At 35.3% G+C, this 26,968-nt stretch overlaps 1 protein-coding gene across 1 annotated transcript; it reads right to left on the minus strand.

Annotated features, from left to right (window-relative positions):
* Positions 1-3,035: 3,035 nt before the first annotated feature.
* Positions 3,036-20,947, minus strand: LOC147390539 (protein STICHEL-like 4). The gene is given in 8 exon segments (XM_086458140.1): positions 3,036-3,619; positions 7,772-7,835; positions 11,258-11,873; positions 13,848-13,889; positions 13,892-14,329; positions 16,755-16,974; positions 18,146-19,182; positions 19,185-20,947. Coding segments are annotated over 8 exon segments (3,507 nt in total). The 5' UTR covers positions 20,182-20,947; the 3' UTR covers positions 3,036-3,526.
* Between the last annotated feature and the right edge of the window lie 6,021 nt (positions 20,948-26,968).

Below are 26,968 nucleotides of genomic sequence, written 5' to 3' on the forward strand. Positions count from 1 at the left end.
ACCCACAAATGATGAGTGGTGTGAATTTGAAACTCAAAGCCACTACTTCGAAGCAATCGTTTCAAACTAGATAAGTTGTATACTATGTTTTTAAAGTCCAAAAACTTACCAAACTTTTATATTCGTCAAGTGTTATATATTAATATATTGGGTGTCTTGATGATAAATTCTAACCGTTGGATTTGATATTTACATGATTAAGATTATGTGTTTTTCTCATGAGCCATCGGACTAAAGTAAGTCGTATATAAATCAATACTTGCAAAAATCCAAACCATCACAAAAATACATTTAATATTTTATCTTTTTAAATGAAGAAAAAAATGTAAAAATATTTTGATATTTTTTAAATAATATTTTTGTTAATATCAAAAATCTTAATAAAATTTGTGTTAAATTACTATTAGGATAAAAGATGTGTACAAAAATGCATCGTGAATCTCTAAGATAAATCCAGACCATTGGATTTCAAATGTGTATATTTTGTTAACTTATAAAATTTTCATTTTCATGAGTCATTTTTTACTATTCAGATGAGATGCTTAAAGTCACTATGCACCAACTCAAAATATCTTGCCTTGCCCTTTTCTTTTTCATAAAATCCTTAAAAGTCATTTATAATTAGAAAATTAAAAAAAAATAAAAAAGACTATATATCGTAGACGATTTTATTGGAAAATAAGGTATTAGAACTTTTTAAAATAACTTTTGAAATAAAAAGTTATTTTTAAAAAATGAAATCAGGAATAATAAAGCTTTATAATTCCCAATCGGGGGATCGAAGCATGTCATTTTATTCTTCTCGGGAGCCAAAGTGTTAAGGGGTGGGGGCATTCATCATCCGATGGGCGTCGATAAGTCAAGTCCATATATCATCGAAGCGTTGGATCACCAATCAAAGGCCCAAATCAGTGGCTTGGTGGGCCATGCCTAAGAATACGGGGTGTGTATTGCAAAAGATGGTGTGAATTGCAAAAGATGGAGCTAAGCTCCATCACACATTCTTTTTTCCTTTTTAGGTTCCTAGGGACAAAAGCTAGGAATCAAAGAGTTCCCATTTCCTACTTTGAATTTCAACCTAACAACTTTGCCCATTTGACTAGAATCCAAATTTTCCACAAAGGCTTACCAGAATTTCAACCTTTCTTTATCATCTTTTTCAAGTCGTGTTTGTTTACTTAGCTGGCATTGACTATAAAAACTGCACAACTAAGATGCAAAGAAGAAGTCTATGATCTTTGTGGGCCCAAATAAAACATTATCATATTTTCTTTACCTTCTGATTTTAAATGGGTATGATTCTGCATATCTTATATCCAACGGTCCAAAATTAAAGGATGCGTGTGCAACACCTAAAATCTCGACAACTCGTGAGTTGACTCTGGGCGAGTCAAATAAATATTTGTTAAATATAAACTAGAAGGTAAGGTGGCATGTGCAAATGCATAGGTATCAACAGGGTTTATCTATAATTTAAAACATTGATTAAATGATTTTTGAATATTAGATAGTAAAAAAAAGGATATTTTCATAATTTTAAAAATAAGCACCGTGATTCTTGGGTAGTGGGTGGCAATTTTCTTGATTTTTTTTTTTTAAATTACTAAAATGACTGATTATATTAGAGAGATTCTATTACTACAAGTGTTGCTAACGCCACCCGGATTCATATGTAAATCACATAAAAAGATTAGCACACATCTTAGGGTGGCATTAGCAAAAGTTGGTGTGGCAGTAGAAGCTCTCTTATTTAAGATTTTAAAAAAATTGGTGCCGAACCACTTCACTCCACCTTCTCTCATTATAATGGTAAAGATAAAAAAATGTTTAATATTTTAAAATTCAGAGAATTCTTTTTTCAAAAGAAATGACATCAATAAATATAGATCTATTGTCACACCAACATTTACTAAGAGCACCTTAAGATGCGTGCATATGATTTGGATGCTCTTAGAAAAACGTTGGTGTGGCAATAGAATCTCTCTAAATATAACAGAACCCAGGATTCAAATTAGGTTGGCCAAGTTTCCAAGTTGAATCAGCCACATTTGCGATTCAACTCGACAAGTTGGTTCAAACGAGCTTGAAGACTTGTCAGCAATACATGAAACATGCTTAGATCAAACAGCGGATGAGTCCTGCGTTAGTCCATCAAGGAGTGGGCCCAACATATAAGTCTGATGATTTGGCTTCCATTCTTCTCATTCATATTTATTGTCTAGTCGACCAAAAGATTCAGTCACACCTCATTCTGCTTTAAATGTGAGGAAGAAAAAGAAAAGGAAAATAATCCAATCCCCCCAACTACAATATAGGTGTGGGAGGAAAAATAAGAAAATTCTACTCCTTTGACTCCTAAATAGACTATCGTTCCCTAATCAAATGTCCAACTGGCCTCATGAGTTTCAATTTATGGGCTGTAAGGCGTCGACTAATCAAGGTTCTTCAATTAAGAGTTGGAGCTTATGATATTGAATCCATAAAGGAAGGGTTGAAAATTTTCAAATCCATTAATTCAAGCAAGAATAGAGAAATGGTACGAAGTTGTTTAAATGTTCATACTTTAAGACTACAAGAATTTCTAAAACTCTTATGACATTGCAAACCTTGTCCAACCAGGATTTATACCGCATGAGATTATAGGATTGAAATGAAGCTGAAAATAAACCAACCAAAGAAAGCCAAGAGTGACTGACTTTCGAGCCTTGATATGGTCCAAATATCAATTGAAAGAAAACCCATGACCGTGGTAATAAAATGACGTGTACTGTATTTTATACATTCACAGAAAAAATGTTCCAAATGGTATTGGCACAATGAACTAATTTTTTTTTTTTAATTGTAAAATATTTATTAAAAAGAAAAAGGAGAAAGGAGGCTGAGATAGACAACCCCCCCCCCCCCCCCCCCCCCCCCCCCCAAAAAAAAAAAATAATAATAATAAAAAAAGGGAAAGAAAAAGAGGGCTAAGTATCAAAAAGGGAATCCCAACTGAAAACAAAGTCCTGGAAGCGCACTCCCGCAAAGTAGAATCAACTTAAGAGTCCCTTGGAGGGCAGCAGACATTGGCCCTACCCATAACAAATCACACTTCCAAATTTCCTACTTTTGGAATAAGACCTATATGATGGTGATGAACTCTATAAAACAAATTATAAATGACTTGTGGTAATGTGGTGATATGTTAACTAATCAAGAGAGCTATGACATTAGTATCCATCTAAGTTGTGTACCAACTTGTTTAGACAAAGTAGAAACCATACAAATAGGATTAGTTTTGCCATTTTATCAGTTTTAGTTAAGGCAGAATCAGAATTTCAATCATGAAAGCTACATAATTTCATCTTTTTTTTTTGTTCTTTCGTTTCTGGTCGGTGCAATAATTTACTTTATTAAAGGACAAGACTGCTACAATTGACTCTATGTAAACAGCAGGATCATGAATTGATACAAGTAAAAATAGCTGCAGTGATGCAGAGAAGCCTTTACAGCTATGCAGAACTATCTCTTACAAAATGGAATTAAATTACCTTGAAGATTTAGAAGAAAGGCATCTCCCACAAGTGACAAACTTCAGTAGAGAGCGTGGCCTCCGCGTCCGAATTCTCAAATGTGAGAGCTGAAGAAAAAATGTCATCAATTACATCATGAAATTACTTAAGCCATTGCTCTCATAATTAAAAGAGCTTATATTGCCACATAAACTTTTTAACATGTTAATTAACGAATATAACACAACAAAAAAGGATATAGACAGCCAAAAAAGGGTTCTGAAACAAGAGGGAAAAAAAAGAAGAGGAAGAGGGAAGAGCTGCAACAACTACTATCCAAAAGATTTGGGATTGGCTAAATGAGTCATATTCCTTCATTCTACTCTGTCCAAGGCCAAGTCTTCAGTTCACATTTGCGTACACTATCTCTATCAACGTTCTTTTGGGTTTTCCCCTCACTCTTTTATGACCTTCAACTTGAATACTTCTTCTAACTGAGGATATAACCAACCTTTGTTGAACATGCCCAAACCATCTCAATCGACTTTCTTTTAGTTTATCACCTATTGGAGTTACTAAATTTTTCTCAAATGCGTACGTATCTTTCCACTCATTCATCTCAACATCCTCACCTCTATCACACATTTTATTAGTACGATGCGTCCTCAACACCCAACATTCAAAGAAGATACAAAGCAAAGTCACTCCCAAATGACATTTTCCCATCTAAACATACAATCTTCAAAAAACAGACCTCTAAATTCCTTAAATTGTTTACACCACAAAAATAACAAGCCATCGAAAGTGCACACATTCCTTTTTTCCACAAGTCCCAACAAACTGCAAAAGCAGTTAACTTCCACATAATCTTCAAGAAGGGGATTTCCAATTAAAGAGAAGAGAAACAACCGAGCAAGGATGACACCAAGGAACCTAAAACAAAAAGAGGAAATGAGACCAAACCAAAAAGGCCACCTCACAATGAATAAGAATATGCTCCATAGACTCACCACTCACTTTGCACATACAACAATAATCAACCAAGATGAGATCTTACGCTTAAGAAGATTGATCCTTGGAAGCTTGTTCAAAGCTACCAACCACATAAAAAATGAGACTTTAGTAGGAACCTTAGAAGCCCAAATGAAGGAGGGTGGAAAACAACACTCTTGATTACCTTCAAGCAAAGAGTAGAAAGATTTAACAGAAACAACCATCATTACTACATTTCCAAATCTAGCGATCCACCTATTTAGCGAAGGACCCGTAGAAGCTAACAAATCAACAATAGAGATTGAGTCATTGATCTCCCAATCATTAAATCTTCTTCGAAGACCAAGATCCCAAGTTTCACCCCTCTCATTAGAAATCAAGAAGGCAGAGACGGACATTATTCTCCTCATTGAAAGCAAGTACAGAAAAACTGTAAAGGGGTATCACTACACCACTTGTTCTCCTAGAAACGAACATGATCCCCTATAGCCACCTCAAAACAAAAATACTCACACATAGAGGCACCCAAGGTTAAGATACCTTTCCAAACACCACACCCAATGGAATTTTACTCGGTGAACACTCCCACCCAAATGTATCTTCCCCGAACTTTGTGGCTATCAAATTCCTCCAGAGTTCCTCATTTTCAATGTCAAAACGTCAAAGCCACTTCCCCAACAATGCTTTGTTCACTAACCAAAAGCTTCTACTCCCCATACACACTAGCCTCCAATTCACCAAATCGAACTTACGGTTATCACTCCTATCACTCCATAAAAAATCTCTCACCAATTTCTCCAATTGGGACTCAATTTTGCTAGGCATGGTAAACAACGATAAAAAGTGTCGAGATATTGGACAAAGTGCTCCAAATCAACATCAAATTCCCACCGTTTGAAAGATACTTCGCCTTCCACGAGCCAAGTCTCTTCTTCACCCTCTCCGCAACCGTCTCCCAAACCGAACAATATTTGAAAGCTGCTCCTAACATGAGCCCCAAGTAAGAGCAAGGCAAAGAACTAACTTGGCACCCCAGAAAACTTTGGGTCCTAACTCAGAAACGCCAAACCCAGACAAGGCACCCAATGAAGTTGCTCTAAGAATCATCATACCCAAAATAAATAGACTCAAAATAAGAAAAACGATCGCTTAGGGGTATTTCTAGACCATCAATTTCTATTGAACATTCCTTAGTCCAGCTGTAGTACTAAATTCACACTCCACATGCTTGATCTTATTTTTAATTATTCTGAAGCCCTTGGAATCCAGCATCTTTCTAAAACTCATTTTTGTATTGATTCCCTCTCTAGTGTAGTCCACTAATTACTACATCATCCACAAATAACATACATCAAGATACACATTCTTGAAATGAACAATTACTTCATTTACAATCAAATCAAACAAATAAAGACTCAAAGCTAATACTTGATGCAAACCTATTGTGATTGGAAACTCATTCATCTCTTCTACATTTTCTCTCTCACAAATCACAACTCTCACATAAATGTTCTTAATTATGTCAATGTATCCAATCACGACTTCCTTCTTTCCAAATGCTCACAAAATTAGCTCTCTAAGTACCTTGACATATGCTTTCTCTAAGTCATCAAAAATCATATGAAGGTTCCTCCTCTTTTTTCTATACTTTCTTATCATTTGTCTAAGTATAAAGATTGTCTCGATGGGTTTTTTTTCTATGCAAACAAAGGGTTAGTGGTCAACCATGAAGGTGGATTCAACAAGGTTGAACCTAGGTCATGGGATCAACACTTCACATGCCTTACAAACTTAGCAAAGTTGGCACCCTCAACCTTGATAGTTGATCTACGTTCCATAAAGCCAAATTGGTTCTCTAATAATATATTTGTTTTTGTTTTAACCCTTGTTCAATCACTTTTTACTATAGTTTCACAGTGTGGCTCATAAGTTCAAAAATCCCAATAGTTGGTATAGCTTTGAATGTCTCCTTTGTTAGATAATACAATCCTTTAATACCACCCCTAAAATATCTCCTCTATATCTCTTGCTATCCAAATCAATTTGGTGGTCCTCATTATAACTTGGTGGTGGAATACTGATGGCTAAGAGATCACTTGGAGATGAAAAAATCCAATAGAAGTTGTTAGCAAAAAATTATATTTGAAGAAACTTAGAAAAATATAACAATGCAATAAAAGAAGCAAAATAAGTAGCTATTGAAGCTAAGCATAATATGTATGGTGATACATATGACAAGATTGTACTAAAGAATGTGAGAAAGATGTCTATGTTGGTGTAAATTAGAGGAAAGCAGCGTACCTCACCACACACACAGAGCAAACAAGAGATTTAAATAGTGTTAGGTGCATTAAAGAAAAAGATGAGAGATTAGCAAGAGGTGAAAAGATTAGAAGGTGGAAGGTCACTATCTCTTGATGCCTTTAGATACTCCATCCCACATCAATGTTATTTACTTGTAAGTAACAAATTTCTTAATCAATCAATTTGTTTGCAAAAGCCACGTCTTTTCTCCTTTTAGGTTACCCTACTCTATTCTACAATGTCCATTATTTTTTAACCTTCTCTTCCATTTTTTAATTTAATATCTAAAATCACTAGCCTATGGTGTATAGTTAGACTATCTCCTAAAATTATACATTGATCATTCATTTCTCCTAAATATAAAAGGGTCTATTGGCTTTTATTGGTTCAACTCTTATTCTTCCCTCAACAACCAACAACCAACAACCAAAACAACAATAATAATAAAAATAACCTATTTTTGATTAACTAACATCAACAAAAACAAATTCCCACCACCCATATGAAATAGAACAATGGCCTTTTTACCCCATAGATCTTCTAATTCTCATTTCTACTAAATTAATTCTATTATTTATTGTACAATATTTCTAATCCTCGCTTAAAAAGTTGTGTTAGTAGGTCGGCACCTCATTCCACACTTAAATGTTCAAAAACACTGGTGATAATTTAACTTACAATACTTTCTAGACAAGGACCGACTTCAGATTTGACTACTCTAAATAATACCACTTGAAAAATATGACCAGAATCGTCCTCAAAGTAGATATTCAGTTCTATTATTAAATATACATCCTAGCAATGGAAAAGGGGTTACTTATGTACAGCCCGAGGATGTAGAAATAAAAACGTGCAATTTAGCAAGCCTAACAACACACTCATTAGAAAAGAAAATGATCCAAGACATTGTGATAATACAATACAACATGCATGGAATCTGGAAAATATTATATATGATTATAATGGAATATTTCTAGCATTACCTTCCCTCGAGTTATTCTTGACGCCTTCCAGCAAAGCAAGCTTCTTGACCTAGATTCCAATCTCCTGTTTAGTTAAGAAAAATTATATTTTGTCAGTTGACAGGAAGTAGATATTTGCATCCAAAGAGATTCATTGAAGGAAAACACCACATATTATCAGCATACTGTACATAAATAACAAAACATTAATCAAAACCTTTCAATCTTGTTAACTCCAACCATTTAGGTTTACAGCAAGAATTCAAAGCAAGTGATATTTCCACCGCAAATATTTCAACAATGCATAGAAAATCTGAAAAACCAAGATTTTTTAAACTTTTAGATAATTAAATCAACCTAGAAGTGCACAAAGCCTTCTTACTTTAGTATTCATGACCATGCTAGGCCAATAGAAATTTCTACAAGAAAATTGAGTCTTGAAGAACTCAACTCAGCAAACGCAAAGAACACATGTTGGTCCAATTTTTCAAAGATATATACGAGTATCTTACAAGGAAAGTGGACACTGTAACACAAAAACCATGAATAACATAGTAAGGAAAAATTAAATAACAAAAATGACAAAGTAGAATCATGAAGTGATTCTAATCCAACCCAATAAAAAAATATTTTCAGGAACACATAATACCAGAAAGAGACACAGTGCTCATCCCCAAGGACACAACCTTCACATAGGTTTCCTCACTATAAGCTTCATCAAGCGTTATTCCAATATTTGGGGTTGGCTACAAGATCATGGTCTGCCATTCCATTCCATCCAAGGCTATACAACTCCTGCTAAATTGTCTCCTTCAAATATTTTCTATATAACTTTGTCTCATCCTTTCTGCTCTTCTCCTCCTTTTAAAACCTTTTGACCTAAAAGATGTACTCCTAGACAAAATGCAGTTGTATTTGGGGCACATTGCTGAAAAATAGATGTTTCTGTCCCCTCAAGTGCACCAACTCCTGATTTTGTCTTTATTGGTCCTGCCACTCACACATATCAGCAACATTATACTTTTGTTTTTCAAGTGTCCAAATTTAGCACCATAAAGCATAGTTGGTCCCACAGTCATATTATAAGGTTGTCTACAAGTCTGAAAGGTATGCAAGGGACCAATAGCACCTTGAAATCACATATTGATATTTGATCTATGTTCTGACTCTCAACAGGTGACATCCTTTATCTTTCCTTAGTTAGAAAATGGAACTGAGACAAGGAAACGAGTTAGTTTGGGGTATCTCCTGGTTCTCAGTCTTAAAAACATTCTATGTAGTTCTCTGGTAAAGTGGCACTTCATGTTTGTCTGGTCTTAGAAGAAGGAGCTTCCTATTTCTAGATTCTTATCGGGGATAGAAGGTGATTTGACTTGGGATTTTGGATTTCGGAGACCCTTTGACTATTAGTGGTAGATGTTGCCAGGTTGATTAAGTGCATTTTGCCTCTATTTCGCTTTGTCCCAAGTTGGAGGACAAGAAATTGTGGAAAGGTAATTGTGACTGTTCCTTTTACCGTTCACTCACACATCACAGGGCTCCTTCACATAGTTGTTTGGTGTCCAAAACCTCGGTCCAAGATATAACTCTAGGATCAGGCCATCCATTGGGGTTTATGCACAATCATAATTTATGTCCTTTGTCCTTTTGTGTAAAATTTTCATGGAGTTCATGGGAGTCTTCATCCAGTCAGCAGCTTTAGGAAAGATTCTAATGTTGGGAGTGGGTTTGTCGAATCTCTGAGTAGTGGATTCTGGTGGCCATGTAGCTTTGTTTAGGTCTTTGTCTTTCATTTGTTTGGTCATCTCAACCAGCTTTTTTATTTAATAAAATTTTTCTTATCAAAAAAAAAAAATTCTCAAGCAGCTAATTCATCCATAATTTGTGCACCAGGCGGCATTCTCAAAGATTAGTTCCTAATGTAAAACCCATAGATAGAAACCAAATCATACTCCATCTGTCGTTCCCATGTTAGTCATTGTGCTCACATAAAAGTCCTCAATGAAGTTAATATATCTACTTAAAATTCTTACTTCACCAAATTGACCATATTGTCTCTCTAGGACACTACACAAGCTTTCTTTTGGTCAAAATACCAAGTAGACATTCTTCCTCGTCTCTTAACCTCTACGAAAATTGTCCAAGTAACAGATGAGAGATACAAAGTTGTACAAAGTACAAACTATCACAGGATTAAGCTTGCGATCTACAGTATGGACATATGGTAGGGGGAAAGATAAAAAAGATTGAACATTTCAAAGTCAAAATTCAGCTTTGTCCATTTTCAAGAGGTAAAGGAGATCTAAATGCATTGATAATTTAGCTGCTAAACTGAAGGCGCACTTTCAATTGTGTCCAAGCACCGCAATTTCCTTTCTAGATGGTCTCAAATATTAGGGAGAGACAGGTCCTAGATATGTTCAGCAAAAGTATCCCACTCAGAAAATCCCATGAATCTCTTCTATACTTTGGAAGGGAACTGTTTCACATATCACTAAATTATGTTTGTTACCTCCACCTATCACACCCAAGGATTTCCCTATTGATTCTTTCTAGTCAGGCAAAATGGGATCACAACAGCTGCTGACCTGTATTAGGTCTTTCTAGTCTACCAGTAAGGTTAGACAGTAAAACAGAAAGGAATAACAAAAAAATAAATCAATAACACCTGAGCACAAACTGGATGAAATTTTGTGAACAAACTAAATGAAACAACACTATCAACAAATTGCCTAAATTTGAAGATAAATCAATCAATTTAACAAATATTTACTGACGAATGAAGTCCAGTTTGCTGATTAATTCCAATTAATCAGCGACTTTGTCAAACTAATTGAAACAGGGGGCGAATATTTTTTTTGATAGGTAGAGATTTCTTACCAACAAAAAATACATATACAAGTACGGATAAGTTAAATTGGCAGTTTTAATTTATCGCAGCACAACCATGAATAGGCCAAGCCCCAGCGGCCAAAGCATAAATTCAGGAATATGGATTAGCAGCAACCCGAGACGAACAAATCAACCTCATAGAGATTGGGATCTCTCCAATCAAAAAGTAATTTATTTATTGAGAGAACTGGGCCTGGCTTTAATGAGATCATAATTCATAAATATTATCTACAAATTCACATTCTTTAGGTCTTCCATATCGATATCAAAAGAAATATTGCATTAAATAATCATGCCAACAAAAAGGCTTTAGTCAAAAAAAATTCATGGTATGGTCTAATCTGGGAAGTTAACATATGTTTTGCGATTTTTCCTGTCAATGCTCTAATCATGGATTAAAGTTTCATACCGTCTCAGAATGTCTCGACCGAAACGTGTATTTCAGCCAAGATCAAAACACAACAGTGATCGTGGATTGTCTCGGTTGAGAAAATCTCCATTTTTCTCCTGACCAAGACATAATGTTGAGACAAGATCTAAACATTGGTTTATGACTTGATTTCTGAGTTAAATAACAAAATAGTTAGGTAAAAAAAATGGTATTGCATTACGTACAAATTCTCTTGTTCAAGCTTTTCAGCGATTGAAATTGCTTTGGTTCTAGACCACCCACTCCGTTGTGTACATCCTTCTGCCTGCTGAATTACATGTGCAAGGGATACCTTGCTTCTCACCAAGCTCTGACTTGGAGGTTGTTCTCCAATTTTTCTTTTTTCTCGGGAATGACCCAAGGTAGATTGCTGATGAGAAGAAGGTGCTTCTTCTAGCCAAACACTTTCTGGGCCTTTTCCCTTAGACTGTTTTATGTTATTTCTATGCTCAATGCCCTCAGGTTCTCGAGGAGATGTTTTTATTTCAATAATTTCACTTGTTGCCATTTCAACAGATTCAGGATGAGAAAATTTGGTATTTGTAGAACCAGTTCCTTTTGGTATCCTGTTATTTGCAACGGACTCTTGGTTTGTGATCATCCAAGAAGCACCACCCTCAGAAGCTGGTAAGGTTTGTGGAACTTGAATCCCTGCCCTGACATCTTTCCTTGATTCACATCTTATCTCAATTGTAACTGGAGGTCCAAGAACAGATTCAAATGCCTGTAAAAGGTGCCCCCTCAATTTTTCTGCCTTGGATTTTGTCATATGTGAACTGAACATCAACTGCACGGTTGGAGCTGCAAGAAATAACTAAATTGGTCAGTCAATCTGAAGCCCTGATAACTAAAATAGCAATGCGATGTTTTTTGAGAAAATGGGTCACAACTCACAAGTCATGAAAAAGTATGTCTAGCATCCAGGATTTAGACCCATAGTTCAGTTGGTTTGACACATTGCAAAGCAACTTTGAGGTCGCCAGTTCAAGCCCAGCTTACCCATCAAAATAAAATAAATAAAATAAAGTCTAGCATCCAGGAAATCCTTTAGAAGATGATGCTGGAATGTCTTTATCCGTCTGTGTACCCAGATACAGGAGGGTTACGTCAGGCTGTCAGCCAATGTAAAAATCCCACTGCCTCATAACATCAATCATGAATAGGATGACAATGAAATGCCCAGTATAGGGGTCCAGTTCAGCATTCATACACCATATAGTACTAAGATCCAAAATTAAATAAAGAGTTGGTTTCCGCGACTCATAGAAAATGACATGTAAAAACACATGATCCAACCATGTAACTATGCAATCCAATGGTGGGAATTTATGTGTATCATGATAATACATATCTCAGATTCATGTCTTTATCCCGAGGATAAGCGCAGCATTGGATTGCGTGTTTATATGATCAGGATCATCTGTTATGAGTCATTTTCCAGGAGTCAACGGAATCTAACCCTTAAATAAATGAATAATAGTCGTAGACAAGATCTAAAAGTTGAGCTTCTCAAAGATTCAAGGCTTCCACTTAGACGAATGAAGCGCAAGTGAGTGAGGCCGTGTGGGAGGGGATTTGTGATCAATGCAAAATTAGAACTCCAGAGAGCTTATTTGGAGTTCAAGGGCACTAGAATTAGTAGAATCAAGATAGGGTACCTAGAGTGCAACTTTAGTAATGACACCTATAGAAAGGGAAGAGCAAATAAAAAATTGATGGTCAGGAAATATGGTGAAATGACCATTTTCGTTACCATGGTACTACTAGCCATAGGGATGGGATAGAGATTGTGGAGGATGAGAGTTGGATAGTTAAAGTGGGGGTATACTTCTGGAGTGTTGTGTGACCATGGTTTTCAATCTCAGGTTTTCATCTTGTCTCACCATGAACAATACCCAAGATGACTTGGCGAGACATCTCGATTATCTCTGACAAGACAAGATCTTTTTCTCTGTTCTTGGGTTCTTTGACTCATCTCATTCACAAACAATACCAAGATGACTCACTAGGAAGATATTTGAAACCATGCATGTGACGATGCATCCCACTCAAACTAAAAGGAAAATTTTATAGGATTATGGAGATGAATGTTGGAAATCAAAAAACAATATGCGCATATATTGAGTGTAGCAAAGATGAGGATGTTGAGATGATGAGAGAGAAATTAGGAAATATATATTAGAAATAAGCACATTTGGAAAAATAACTGAGTCCTCCCCAATAGGTGATAAAGGAAGAGAAATTCAATTGAGATTATTTGGTCAAGTGCAAGAAAGGCCGATTATAATCATAGTTAGAAGTAATGTGCAAGTTGAAGGTTCTAAAAGATCTGGAGGAAGACGGAAAAGAAGGTAGATTGACATAGAGAGAGTGGATAACAAAAGATGAGACTTTCAAGAGTATAGATAGGCCGAACAAGGTTCATTCAGCAGACCCCAAATTTTCAGGATGAGGCTTTGATAAAATTGATGATGATTTTAGGAGAAGGGGGGGGGGGGGGGGTAAGGAGGAGGGGATTCTGGAGTGAGAGGTGGAGGGAGCAGCACTTAAGGGCTTCCACTTGTTTGAAAAAGGTCATCACCAATAAGTCTTAGGACATCTCATAATCATTTAAGCCTCAACCCAACTATTTGGGCGGATTTGAAAAAATTATTTTCTGCCATTCCTTTCTACCATGGGATACCTCTAAACAGTATAGTATGATGGTGGGTGCAGCTTTGCCAAGAGTAATTAATTACAATGCATGGGGGTCGTGATATCAATTCAAAAGATTACCTGCCCCAAAACTGACTGAAACCAGCTTTCCTTCTTGGTGCAAAACTGTTTTAGGGTACTACTTTTAATCTTTTCAAGCACTGCCAACCAAATTTCTTCAATTTCTTTCCGTCCTTTACCTGAAACATGCCCACCACTTGTTCTAGTTGTGTCAGTTGTCCGTTGAGGAGTCATCCCAGTAAGTTTAATTCCACCCATACTATTACTGTTCACATTCCCATTAATAAGATCATCATCACGTCCATTATGGAGATTTTCTATTCTAGTACTTGTTGATAAACCTCCCTCATTTACGACCAAGGGACTATGATTAAAACTAGTTTCTGTAGAAGAACTAGGCAACATATACTGCTGGTCAGGAGCAAGTTGTAGCAATGCAGCCGTTAGCCATGTCAATTTATCATTTGATGTTCTCAGTTGTTTTTCAGCTTCAGACAATGTTTTCAGAGCCTGACGCAATTTTTCCATATCTTCCTTGGATACTGAAATCAACATATTTATTCCATCAGCTCGAGAAAAGGACATTATAGCATAAATAGAGGTCAGCCTGGAATTCAAAAGCCCACAGAAATCAGTGGAGGTACAAAAGTTCATAAATTAAACTTAAAAAGAAGAGAAATTCAAGGAAACTCATATCTGTTACTCTATCAAAAGCACATAGTCATTACACTCTACAAAGAGGTAAGAAAATGAAATTTTCTGCAGGTATAAGAGTATTTTTCTCTCTTAAGTGGTGTGTGAAATCACACCTACATACACATACGCATGTACACAAATGTGTGTGCTGTCCATGTTTGATTGGATGTACATATTATGTCAAGATCACCAAGAAAGATTCACGAGTTGTGTCAACAAATATTAAAAAAACAATTATCCGAGATTATCAGAAAGCAGTTGAGTAGACCATCTAATAGGTGGAAGGTCATTGATGACTTGATGATAATCAGAAAACAGACTTTCTAGTGGCTGGTCTTTGGGGGCCGAAAATCCCGTCCAAGATTTCTTTTGTCATTCGGACAGCTTCCCTCAAGAACACCCTTACGCTGGACGGTCTTATACTCTTATTTGAAAGGGGCTTTGTGTTCCGAATTTTTTACTGCATGTGCAAGAGAGATGGAAATCCCAGTTAATCCTTTGTTTTTACACTGTGCCATGGTTTGGGAGATTTGGATTGTATTTTATGGGTCTTTTTGGCGTCTCTCCTCATGCATTTCAAAGGCAGCAAAGCGAATATTATGATCTCTCATCCCCTTTGTCATATGTTGGAGCCTTCGGAAAGAAAAGAAAGTGTCAGGTGTTTGACAGAAAGAATCTTCAGCTGAAGTAATTATTGTTTGTGAAAGGTTTTTTATTTTATTGGTGTAAAGCTTTTGATGAATTCAAGGGAGTCTTTTTTTATGAATTCGTGGGGAGATGGGATTGGGTTTGTAATTTGGCATGTGCATCCTTGGGGATCTTTTGTAGAGGAGTTTTCTTGTATCTTGTTGAGATTGTTGGTCATCTCAACCACTTTTAATACAATTTGCATTTACCTATCCAAAAATAAATAAACTGGTGCAGTTCAATTATATTTCGTTCAATCTATCGAATCATTTAAAGTCTTAGGCATTTTAAAGAATGAATATTATAAGGAGTGTATTGTTACCAATCTAACTTCTCCAAGCATAGCGCCATGCGGCACTCGAGCTAACGCCCCGAAGTAACCCAAGTCTGCCTTCCTCAAGTTGTCCTAGGATTTCACCTCAACCACAAGTAATTTTGAAGAAAGACTTGTATGGCTCTCGACTCTCAGTAATTTAAATGATCATTCCCCAACGGTATGGATAAAAATGAGGACATGTCTCTGTGAAGATATGGAGGTAAAACAGTCCTTCCTTTATGTTGTATCATAATTTGGTGTGTAACATATACACCTTATCATATTACATTGTTCTCTAATAGGATATTAAACAAACGGAGGCTAACAAGGGAGTTCGTTTTCTGGATTTTACGTTCAGATTTGGTCTTTGGAGCTTTGTAAGGTGAATTATTGGATCCTTAGACACTGTTAATTTTTTTCCTCTTGTGTTGTTGGACATTCGTTAGGTTCTGTTTAATCCTTTCTTGCAAATCTGGTAACTTCAAGCAACATACATTGGTTTTAAGATTTGACCTTGATTAATAGAACGTATTACTCGGGGATTTGTTCCGATTTGTGGTTGCATTTGGTATGGAGAGGTTGTGGACCAAGTCTTATTATGAGTGAAGGGATATATCAAATGTTTACCCCCAGACAGATAACAACCAACACGTTAAATTTCGTCTTCTTATTAGTTGTAAAATCCACACCATGCAACTGAATAGTCCGAACTTAAAGATCTAAAAAGGCAGTTGCAACCCATTTTTAATCCCTTTCCGTCTACATCATATCTGCTAAAAGTCTTGGAAGTATAGATCCCAGTGAGATCTAACACTATCAACAATAGAAACATAAATCGCACAGTTAAAGAGGTCTCTAAATGATATTTCTTAGGAATCCATGATTTAAATTTTTTGAAGAAAATTTATAAGTGTATAATCATATACAAGGACTTTAGGAGGCAATAAAGAAACATTCAAGTGGTAGTAACTAAAAGGCAATCTAATCCCACATCCCTATAGAAATGCAAAGGAGGCCTGGAAGACGGTAGTTTAAAATATAAAAATGGTTCAATGAAATAAACCCATTAGATAAGCCAATTTTGGTATAAAGGAACTGATACGGTTTCAGATAAGATTTATTACTAGATAGTAATTAAGTTTTCAAGTTCAGCTGTTACAATAGAAGCTAAAATGGTTGCAGACACTACATAGTTGGTTATTTCAATGAATCAATATAGTCAAAATTAATCAATAAGATGAAAGCAGACCAGATTAGATTGGACTCACAAGTTGGTCGGCGGAAGAATTTCCGCCTTAGCCTTTCCTTGGTAAATACATAACTGCCAGCAAGAATATCAGTTATTATTGTAGCAAGCTGTGACATCAATGCTAATGGCTCCACACCAGCTTCCATAATCTCTCTTAAATTTTTCACAGTGTTCACTGTATCTGCAGATAGTGCCAAATCAAGCAGATCTACCAGTTTCTCATCAGAGATCAAGCCAACCTGAAAATAAAGGTAGAGTTATTTCTTAATAGATTCACACGGAAAATTGAAAGTCCATTGCAACGGATTGAAGTTTTTGTTTTGGGATTTTATGCAGTTTAAAATTCTATTGACTTCTTCTCATTTGAAAACACAGTTATTCATGAGCTATAAAACTGAATATAAGTTTAAAAATATGATCACGGAAGAAATTTAAAATATACAGCAGCTAAGACCATTTTGACCCACCCCTGTCCCAAGTCCAACCCTTAAAACTCTCCCCGAATTTTGCTTTGATCACTCTTCTCCACAAACTAATATGTTCCTTCCCTCCAAACCTCTAGAGCAATTTTCCTAATAATAAAAATTTTGATTTTTTAAAGCTACAAATCCCTAGACCACCTTCCTTTTTAGGCTTGGATATGCGTTTCCAACTCACTGAATGATGTTTTTCTTTCCAAACTTATCACAACATAGAAACTCCCAGATCAGTTTGTCTAGCCTCAGGTCTATGTTCCTTAGCAAAAAAAATGAACAAAGACAGATAGTACACCGGGATACTAGTGAAAGTGCTTTTTATCAAGGCTAGCTTCCCCCCTTATTAAAAAAAAAAAACCTGCCTTTCCACAGACTCAGGCGATAACTCATTCTCTCAATGAAGGGGTCCCAAATGGTTTTACTTGTATAGCCCCCCCCCCCCCCCCCTTCTCTCTCTCTCCCCCAAGGAGTAAACGAGGATAGGGTCGGAATAGGGAATAGTTAACCAAAACGTAAAGGCACTGGCTAATGGAATCTTCTATTAAATCCAGATTAGAGAGATTGCAGCACAACGTAATTCATCTCAAAAATTCAATAAACTGAAGAAAGGAAATGCATTACTTCATGAAAGGAGGATATCACATGTAATTGGTACATATCATAATGTTTAGGAATTTAAATGGGAAAAAACACCAATCAAACATAAAGAAATAATATTAACTTTCCCCAAAGACATGCATAGTAAGCAGCACCTAGCAGACATCAGAACATGATATCTACATTATAAGATATAATAGCATTATTCAGTGTAAAATAACTATTGATAACCGTACGAAAATTAGAAATTCTAGGAGAACATTTGCAATAATACTGTTTATTGTTCCAATGACTATACTGAATAAGTGTAGGCATCAACAATGATAAGAGAACTTACAAGCTCCTGAACTAGTGAAAGGGAAATTCTTTGTCCAAGCAAACTCAGTTGCTCAAGAGTCATCTCAGCATCCCTCAAAGATCCATCTGACCGTGATGCAATAAGTTTTAAGGCATCCTTATCAATTTCTATATCTTCTTTGGTCGCAATCCACTGCAAGGTATAGATAATATTTGCATCCTTCAACTTTGGGAAAAAGAATTTCTGGCACCTGGATATAATTATATGTGGCAAATGATCAAGATTTGTACTGATAAGGACAAAAACCACCCGTCTGGGCGCTCGATCAATGAACTTTGAGATAGCACTCCATGAATCAGGAGGTAAAGTATCACAATCATCAAAAATGAATACTCTATATTGAGATTGGGGCTGTACTATGGTCATACTATCAAGTAGATCCATAATACTCTCGAAATCAAAATTTCCAACAGGACCAACTTCCTTCACATTCCGACTCTTACCCAGATCATGTGCAACACATGAATTGCAGACTCCACAGGGTTTGGGATTCTCTGAAGATTGGCAATTTAGAGCTCTTGCAAATATGCGAGCGCATGAAGTCTTCCCAGTACCACGAGGCCCATAGAACACATATAAAACCCCAACTTTTCTTTTTAACACGGCATTTGAAAGAGCTTGTACAACCAAGTTCTGCCCCACCATGTCCCTGAAGGTTCGTGGCATGTATTTCTGTGTCAGATTTTGGTGTCTACCATGTCGGTGTACTCTAACCTTGTGTTGATCGCCTGATTGTGCTTCTGAAGCAAGGTCAGAGTCTGCATCATGCCTCAAACAATGATCGGCAAAAATTCCTAACTCCCCTGAATACTGATGAGTCCAAGCAGCCTTATCGGTGCTTTCTAGAGATCCAGATGGCTCAACTAACAGAGGTGTCGCTTCAGCGTCAGATTTAGCAGACGAGCTCGAGTGATCAGATGCCTCAAGCATACCTAAGCCATCCCTACCTCGAGAAACACCGCCCTCTTTTCGTAACCGTGAGTCGGACAGCCCACAAGATAAACTCCTCCCAGCAGGTCTAGAAATGTTTTGCCTCTATGGTGAATTCTTGACCAATTCCAAGGAATCCCACACCCATTTCTCGGTGCCATCGTGACATCGAGGTCGGCATTCACTTCGTCTCCACGCTCCATAGAATATCTCCGCTGGGTTGAACCATGGGCTAAAGAATTAGATGCCACGGACATCTCGTTGTGAACTCCAAAATCTCTTGAGCCCAAAGCAGCTCGAGGTCTCCTCACACCTCGGAACTTGCGCTTGCGATAGCTACGACTACTTGCTTCTGGTTCCTCACCGGTTTCCTCCTGTCGTGTACGTCTTCCAGGACGACGAATATGAGAAGACTGTACATCATCACTATCCATCGGAAATTCATTCAACCGTTCTGAAAGGGTCTTTAGGTGGACATTTTGACTACGCTTCCCCTTCTGCGAAACCTGTTTCTTTTTTGGTTCTACCCTCCCCAAAACCGACTCATTGACTTGTAAAGGCTCCTCTCCTCCACCCGAACGATCACTCCTTCGACTTTTTCGACTCGATTCTTCATCTTTGATTCTTCTAGCATCTCTAATTCTACCCATACTATTTCTATCACTAATAAATGTTCCCCCATCATTGTCTCTGCTTACTTCCGCATCGGCAACTTTTGATGTAGCTACACTTGCAATAGGTGGTGAGCTCCCCGACAACCTTCTACCATCCCTTCGACGCTCGAACCCAACAGACCTTCTTCTCTCATCACGTGCTACGGTATCCCTTTCGAGTTTCTTAGACATCGAATCCATTATGGAAGGAGAATGCCATGAAGGAGGACTAGTCGAAGGATCTCTAAGCGATCTCGATCTTTGAAGGGCAATAAGGTCTCTCATAATTGACCTTTCAGCCAATATGGGACTGTATCTGTGCATGTGGTTCTTCAAGTGGATACAATTTGTTAAATGGACATGGTTTCGAAGATGATCACTAATGGCGCCATTCTCATCTTTGAGAAATCTACCATGAATGGCTCTGGTCATGATCAGAACTTACACGGGTCCCACATCATAAAGAGCAGTAGTACATCAACAAGAGCAGCAAAAGAGAAAATCAAGCATTTTCACCTTAAATTTTTCTCAATTTTGAAATCTCAAAAGTTGATGCCGACACTTATATCTCCAATCGAGTAAACATACTCTCACGAAAACAAAAGCATGATCGAAGAATGAGAACTCAAATCAAATATTTAACAAGATTAGATTTTTACGACCAAAAACAGCAAAGATGGCCACCTCTGCCCAGAAACTCAAATCCAAAAACAGAGTAGTAAAATCATGGATCATTGAAGAAATTTCGAACGTTGAAGCTTCGAAACTGAACTCGAATCTCGAATTCTACTCCAGTAAACGAAAATTACTTGAACAACAACAACAAAAAAAACTCGCTTTCAAACGACCAGATCTCTCTGCAACAATGAGAAACGTCTCTCCGCAACTCTGTTTCTCTTTCGTAAAAACCCTAAAAACTCCATTTTTTAAGACTCGAATGGATAGAGAAGTGTAATCGATTAGAGAGAGAAACTAAACTCACCTGAATCTGAATCAAAAGCATAGGATCCGTTTCTATCCTTTTTTAGGTCTGCTTTTTGACCAGATCTCTCTGCAACTTCACATGAAGGTCACGAGGGTTTCTCTCTCGTGAAAACGATGGAGAAAGAGAACAAGAGCAAGAGTGTGAGAGTTCGAGAGAGAAAGAGATGGAGAGATCTGATATTCCGGACAAGACACCCATGCCTTCCCAACAGCTCTAAAATAATAATACAGAGAGAATATTTATATTTATATTTTTTTATTTTTTTTATTTTGTATTTTTATTGTCCGAAAAATAAATAAGAAAATAAAAAAGTTTGAAAATAAGGACTTTAAACGTGCCCGTTCCGTTGTTGTCAACCCAAAAGTGTTGTGCGATGGAAGAGAGAACAAATTTGCTATTCGTTTTAAATAGCATTGTTTGATGTCCACACTTAAAAGGCCACGTCAGATTCATTTGTCACCCTCTTAACGGTATTAAAAGATTACTCGATTAGACAGTTCATTCATTGGGTTGAGTTGACAACTCGTGAGACGGGAAAATAATTAAAAAAAGAGAAATTTACCAAACTCATAGACGAGAGATGTTGAAATTTGAACCATGTTAATATTTAAATTAGAAAAAATAATAATAATCAGATTTAAATTCGACTTGAATCAAATTAACTAAGATCATATCTGAAACATTGTTCGGTCATGTCAGAATAAATTGTATTTCACATTATAAATATCCTAGATTTGAAGAATCTCCTAAGATTCGGACTAGTCGACTTGGGTCAAGGGATATTAAATCATATTCGATCTATTTTGTATTTGGATCTATTCCACATATTGAAACTTGTTAAATTTGATTTTCTATTCACTCAAATTTTGGTCAATATTCGTAATTATGTCTTAATGTAATCCAAAGTATTTAACAAATCACAATTTTTACAATTAAGATAATTATTTATATTTTTAAAAGATCCAATAACACCAAGTAAAATTTGTATTTAACGATATTAATATGAAGAACCTTTATGATACTTATTGATAGATTTTTAACCACTAAAATTAATTAATTTACTTAAAAAAATGTTAATTTTGTAAATAATTTAGAGTGTTCATTATCCTAATAAATAGTTTTGGTGTATGTTAAATCTCTAAATATTTAAAAATAAATTTTAATATTATTAAAAAAGAAAAAAAATTATGAATAATCGAATAATTATGTCTAGTTTCTGATCTCACTTGGTTCACTTTAGACTCGACGAACTAATTTGATGATTTGCTTAATTAACTCGACAAGTTAATTTCATTGAGTTTTGAGATCAACTCACCTGAATCCGATGAAAATACTCAAATCCAATGGCCATAAATCGTGAATCAAGCTGATATTTTGTGTTAGTAGTCCCAAATGAAGTATTCCACATGGCTTTTCTTTGGTAGTGGATATCAAACTCTGCTATGCAGGTGTGGATAGAAAAAAAAATTTCTCTGGTGGGAGGTGCAATAGGTGATTTTGTCGTAAAAGTGAATGTGTATTAAATAAGTGTCTGCTCAGGGGTTTATCACACTATCAGTGTCACACTCATATGTACTGGAGACCCGTCACAGAATGTACGTGTCTTTTCAACAGTGGACACTGATTAGATGTGAATTTTTCTGGAGTGACACCACAAATATCCAACACTGCTATAAGGAATTTCGGATCTGACTCAATAACTCCATGACACATCCAAAATGGTCCATGAAATATTTTTCATTATATCATCATTTGTGACATATTTTTTCAACCAATTGTCATGTGCCACGTGTTATTGAAAAATTAAGATCATAAATGATGAAGTACATGATAGAAGTTGTCATTAGGAATCTTGAATTTTACATGTCATATGCAATTAGGATGCCAATTATAATTGAAATCGCGTGATCATTATCTCGCATTAAACCTATAAATAAAGAATTTGATCCATCATTTTACTTGAAATTTAAGATAGAAAAATGTTAAAGAGACCGTGCAAAATATTGTGTTTGACCTTGAATTGATGTAGATGTGTGCATAGGCAGGACACTACATTTTTCGTTGAGCTAACAAGGAGGTGTGCACGAAACCATCGATACTTTTAAAAAGTGTCTAGGGATCCGTGTACACCTCTATGTCAATTTGGTGTCGAACACAATGTCTGGTGCAATCATCGTAGGACGACTTTTTAAGATATTCACAAAATATAAGGAAAAAAAAAACCACCCACTACTTCGAAAAGACATTTATGGTGTCATTGTAGAAAATTATCATATAATATAAACTATTATAGATAGTACAAATGTACAAATAGAGGATATTAATGGGTTTTGTCGTATATTCTAAAACAACTAAAATTTGGTTGGATACACACACATTCTCCATTTCAAAGTCCTAAATACTAATGGATTAGTAGACCCAATCCAATTGGTGTCGAATTAGATTTGGATTGAAAAATAGTTATACGATGTATAATCATATAATAAAATTATTTATATACCCCTTTGAATACAATGACCAAGGCATTCATTTAAAAAGAGAGAGGTCTTGATTTCAAACACCCTAATTGACCACTCCAGAAATTTATCTTGACTTACCTGGTATTTGAGGGATACGAGCGAGATATGGTGTTTTAAGAGATTAATTGCCCACATTCCTACTATTCGAGTCTTGAGATCCAGAACCTTTCATAAGAAAAAGACCTTTATACCCTTAAGTTTATTTCAGAAAAAGTAAATAAGTATATAACACATAACTGTAATATTGTACAAATATATTGTCTTCTATGAAATCGGATTTATTACCTCTTTTAAAAATAAAAATAAAAAAATTATTGTTGAATAACTTTGTAAATTACTGGCGCATTAAAAACTATCCTTGAAGGGTCCCACGCATGTGCATATTATTTGCACTAGTTATACGAGGGCGTCAGGTTCTTGGTATATTTGCCAATTGTATAAGAAGTGTGATGTTGACACCTTAAAACATAAGTAATGAAATTACATTAAGTAAACGGTGGAACCCACCACTTATTATATTATAAGATGTTTGAAAAAAAAAATGGTATGAAATTTGAATGTTTAAATTGTGTACTTTAGTTAAAACTTGAAAATATTTGTTTACGCCAAAATAGAAGTGATTTAATTTTTTTTTTTATCGTACCACATGTGACAGTTTGATAACACCTGTTACATTACAAACAGTAAATAAGAGTGCCATTTTGTTGACGGCCCGGTGACCACGTAATCTTATTGGATTCCACTTTTTTTTTTTTTATTTTTATTCTTATACAATTTTTTAATTTAATATAAATCCAATCACCTTGATTTCCAATTAAAATAGAGAGCTATTATTCACATCCCAACTTTTATTTATCACGCCCCCCACCACCCTCAACATTATAACACTCATTCATACAATTCCAATAGTTGTTTACAATAAAAAAAAAAAAAATACATATAAAATCTTCAATCCACCCCCCCCCTCCCCCGAAAAAAAAAAAAAAAAAGAATTCAAGCAAAAAAAAAAATGCGAGAGCTTCTACTAGCACCCCAACTTGTATTTATTTTTAATCATTTAATTATTTTCTTTATTTTTAATTACGGTGTAACAAGTAAAAGTTGGTGTGCCAATGACAACTCTCTTAAAATATATCTCACCAAAAGAAGTCGAAACATCTCTTTTTATTTTTGCAAGTTAATTAAAAAATGATTTTCATTCAAAAAAAAAAATTATTTGAATTTTTGAGGTAATCATTTTCATTCAAAATAAATAATTTTATTTTTCAATATTGTAGAGGATAAAAATCTATGAACTTAGTAAAAAAATTCAAATATATATATATATATATATATATATATATATATATATATATTTTTTTTTTTTTTTTTTTTTTTTTTTTTCACTGTTGAATTTCAATTTTAAGTTTGGGACTTAATTGGAAGTTCGATAATCGTCCATTTTCAAAACCTTAGATAAAGTTTAAAACAATTTTTTTTTTTTTTGAGTTAATTTTTCGATGAAACTTAGAGGGCTGTGGTGTTGGACTGGTGATGTGGTAATCCATTTGAGCAAAATGACCCTAACAAGGCCTAAAATCTTATTATGCTAGTACGATAAGTGTTTCATTATTTTAATTGAAAATCATGATGGTTTTATTTGTATTTAATTAAAAAACAGCATATGGATTGTAAAAGAAATTAAGATAAAAAATCACACGCAATCCTCCAATAGGATTGCGTGGTCACCGAGCATCTACAATATGTATGTCAACAAAATCGTACTCATAAAATGATGACTAACGATGAAACGACTCGAAAAAAAAACATAAACGGTTTGTACTCAGTTGACATGGCAATTACATAAAACCGTAGACTTTTTCTTTGTGTATCCCGAAGAAAAAGATCTATGGGTCTGTGCACTTGCAACATCAACCGAATATAGATCGAATATGGTGTTTTGAGTCAGATTATCATGCCTCTAAAATGATTTATAATAATAAGATTGTTATTTTTTGAAAAATTGAATGGGTGTTGCGTGTAATCACTATAATGGTCGATAATTACCATTACGGAATGTTTTTAAAAATCATGAATATGAGCATTTGTGGTCTAGTAAAAGGAAAAGATTTGATTTGATGGGAATTGGCATGGGTCCTCAATGATCTTGATACCGATCCACTTGGACCTGATGAAAAGTGGGGTTTAGATCCATTACGTTCTCAACAATTAATAATTGTGTTTCCCTCTAAATTCATGAAATAAAAATAGAAGGGAGTGGGGGAATTCAAAATAGGTATAATTATTGCATTATATTAATTTGTAAATATTTACAAGGTAGGAGATATTTCTTATATGGTAATGAATTTTTTTTACAAAATAAGGTGCTTGACGTTGTTTTTATTTATTTAAATTTACTTTTATATTGTTTCTCCTTGAAAATAACTGCTCTAAGATTACAAAGGTAAAACCATGGTTTAAAATATTGGAATGTACTGATTGATACATATCGATATTGGCCTAGATCGATACGTTGAAACATTGAATGTTTTGCGAATGTATTGAATGTATAGGCCAATACTACGGGTGCAACTTGGTTCGGTTTGAGGTCAAATTGAAACTGACCCAATATAGGTCGGTTCCACTAAATAAAAATCAGAACCAAACCAACCCAAATCGAATTAAAGAAAAAATATACATAAATTATAAGTAATATTTTTTAATGAAAAAACATACATAAAATTTTATACAATAAATCACAAATCTATCCATAAAAAGTCATTCGTTTATTCATAAAAGATCACTAATATATGTCTAACTCCTAAAATAATTCATAATAATTATTATATACATATATATTTATTTATTGCATAGGGGTTCGGTTCTCGTTTTGGTTCGGTTCAATACGAGCTTGATCCGAGAACCGAACCAAATTGATTGATTCTCCATTTTCATAATCCGAAATTGAACCACAACTTATTGCAAACCGAACCAAAGTGGTTCAATTTCTTGGTTTGAACCGATTCTTGGTTTGAACCGAACCAAATTGCACTCCTAATCAATATCATATCAATTCTTTCATTAATCGAAACATTCAATCGATTCAATATATTTTAAACCATGGGTAAAACTAAATAAATGCAAGCACAACATATACTTATTTAGGGTCTCCCTTTGTTGGAGTAGGAGCTTCAACAAGTTTGGTTGTAGATTCATCCTCTGTCAAAAAATGGTGAGATATTGAGTTCAAGTTCTCTTGTTGGCCACCCACAAAGATTTATCTTGGTTTCTGCTTACTTAGTATATGTGGTGTGAGGTATTGCACGTATCCGGAGAATTTGGGTGATGCATGGTGCTCTAAAAGGCCAGTTGCTGGCCCTTGCTAATCGGGCTTACGGATCCGAATGCCGCTGTCATAAAAAACTAAATACCTATTTAGCATAAAATAAAATAAAAAATTCATTATCAAACAAGGGATATCCTCAATATAGTGAACATTTATAATCCTTAAATTTCTTGTTTTTAATTGAACTTTTTACCATAATAAATCGTGATAATCTAACTACTCCACATGCATACTCAATCGGCTCCCTTGACATGACGAGTTTGGAAGCCACAGATTTGTATACCTTTTGGATACACAACCACACTTCCCATAAAATGTGTATCTCGAGGGAACCATGTATCCCAAGGCATACAATTCTATGATTTTCGAACTTGTCACATCAGGAGAGTC

This window comes from Akebia trifoliata, chromosome 11 (assembly GCF_017979445.1).
Source record: "Akebia trifoliata isolate Shusen 1 chromosome 11, ASM1797944v1, whole genome shotgun sequence".
Lineage (NCBI taxonomy): Eukaryota > Viridiplantae > Streptophyta > Magnoliopsida > Ranunculales > Lardizabalaceae > Akebia > Akebia trifoliata.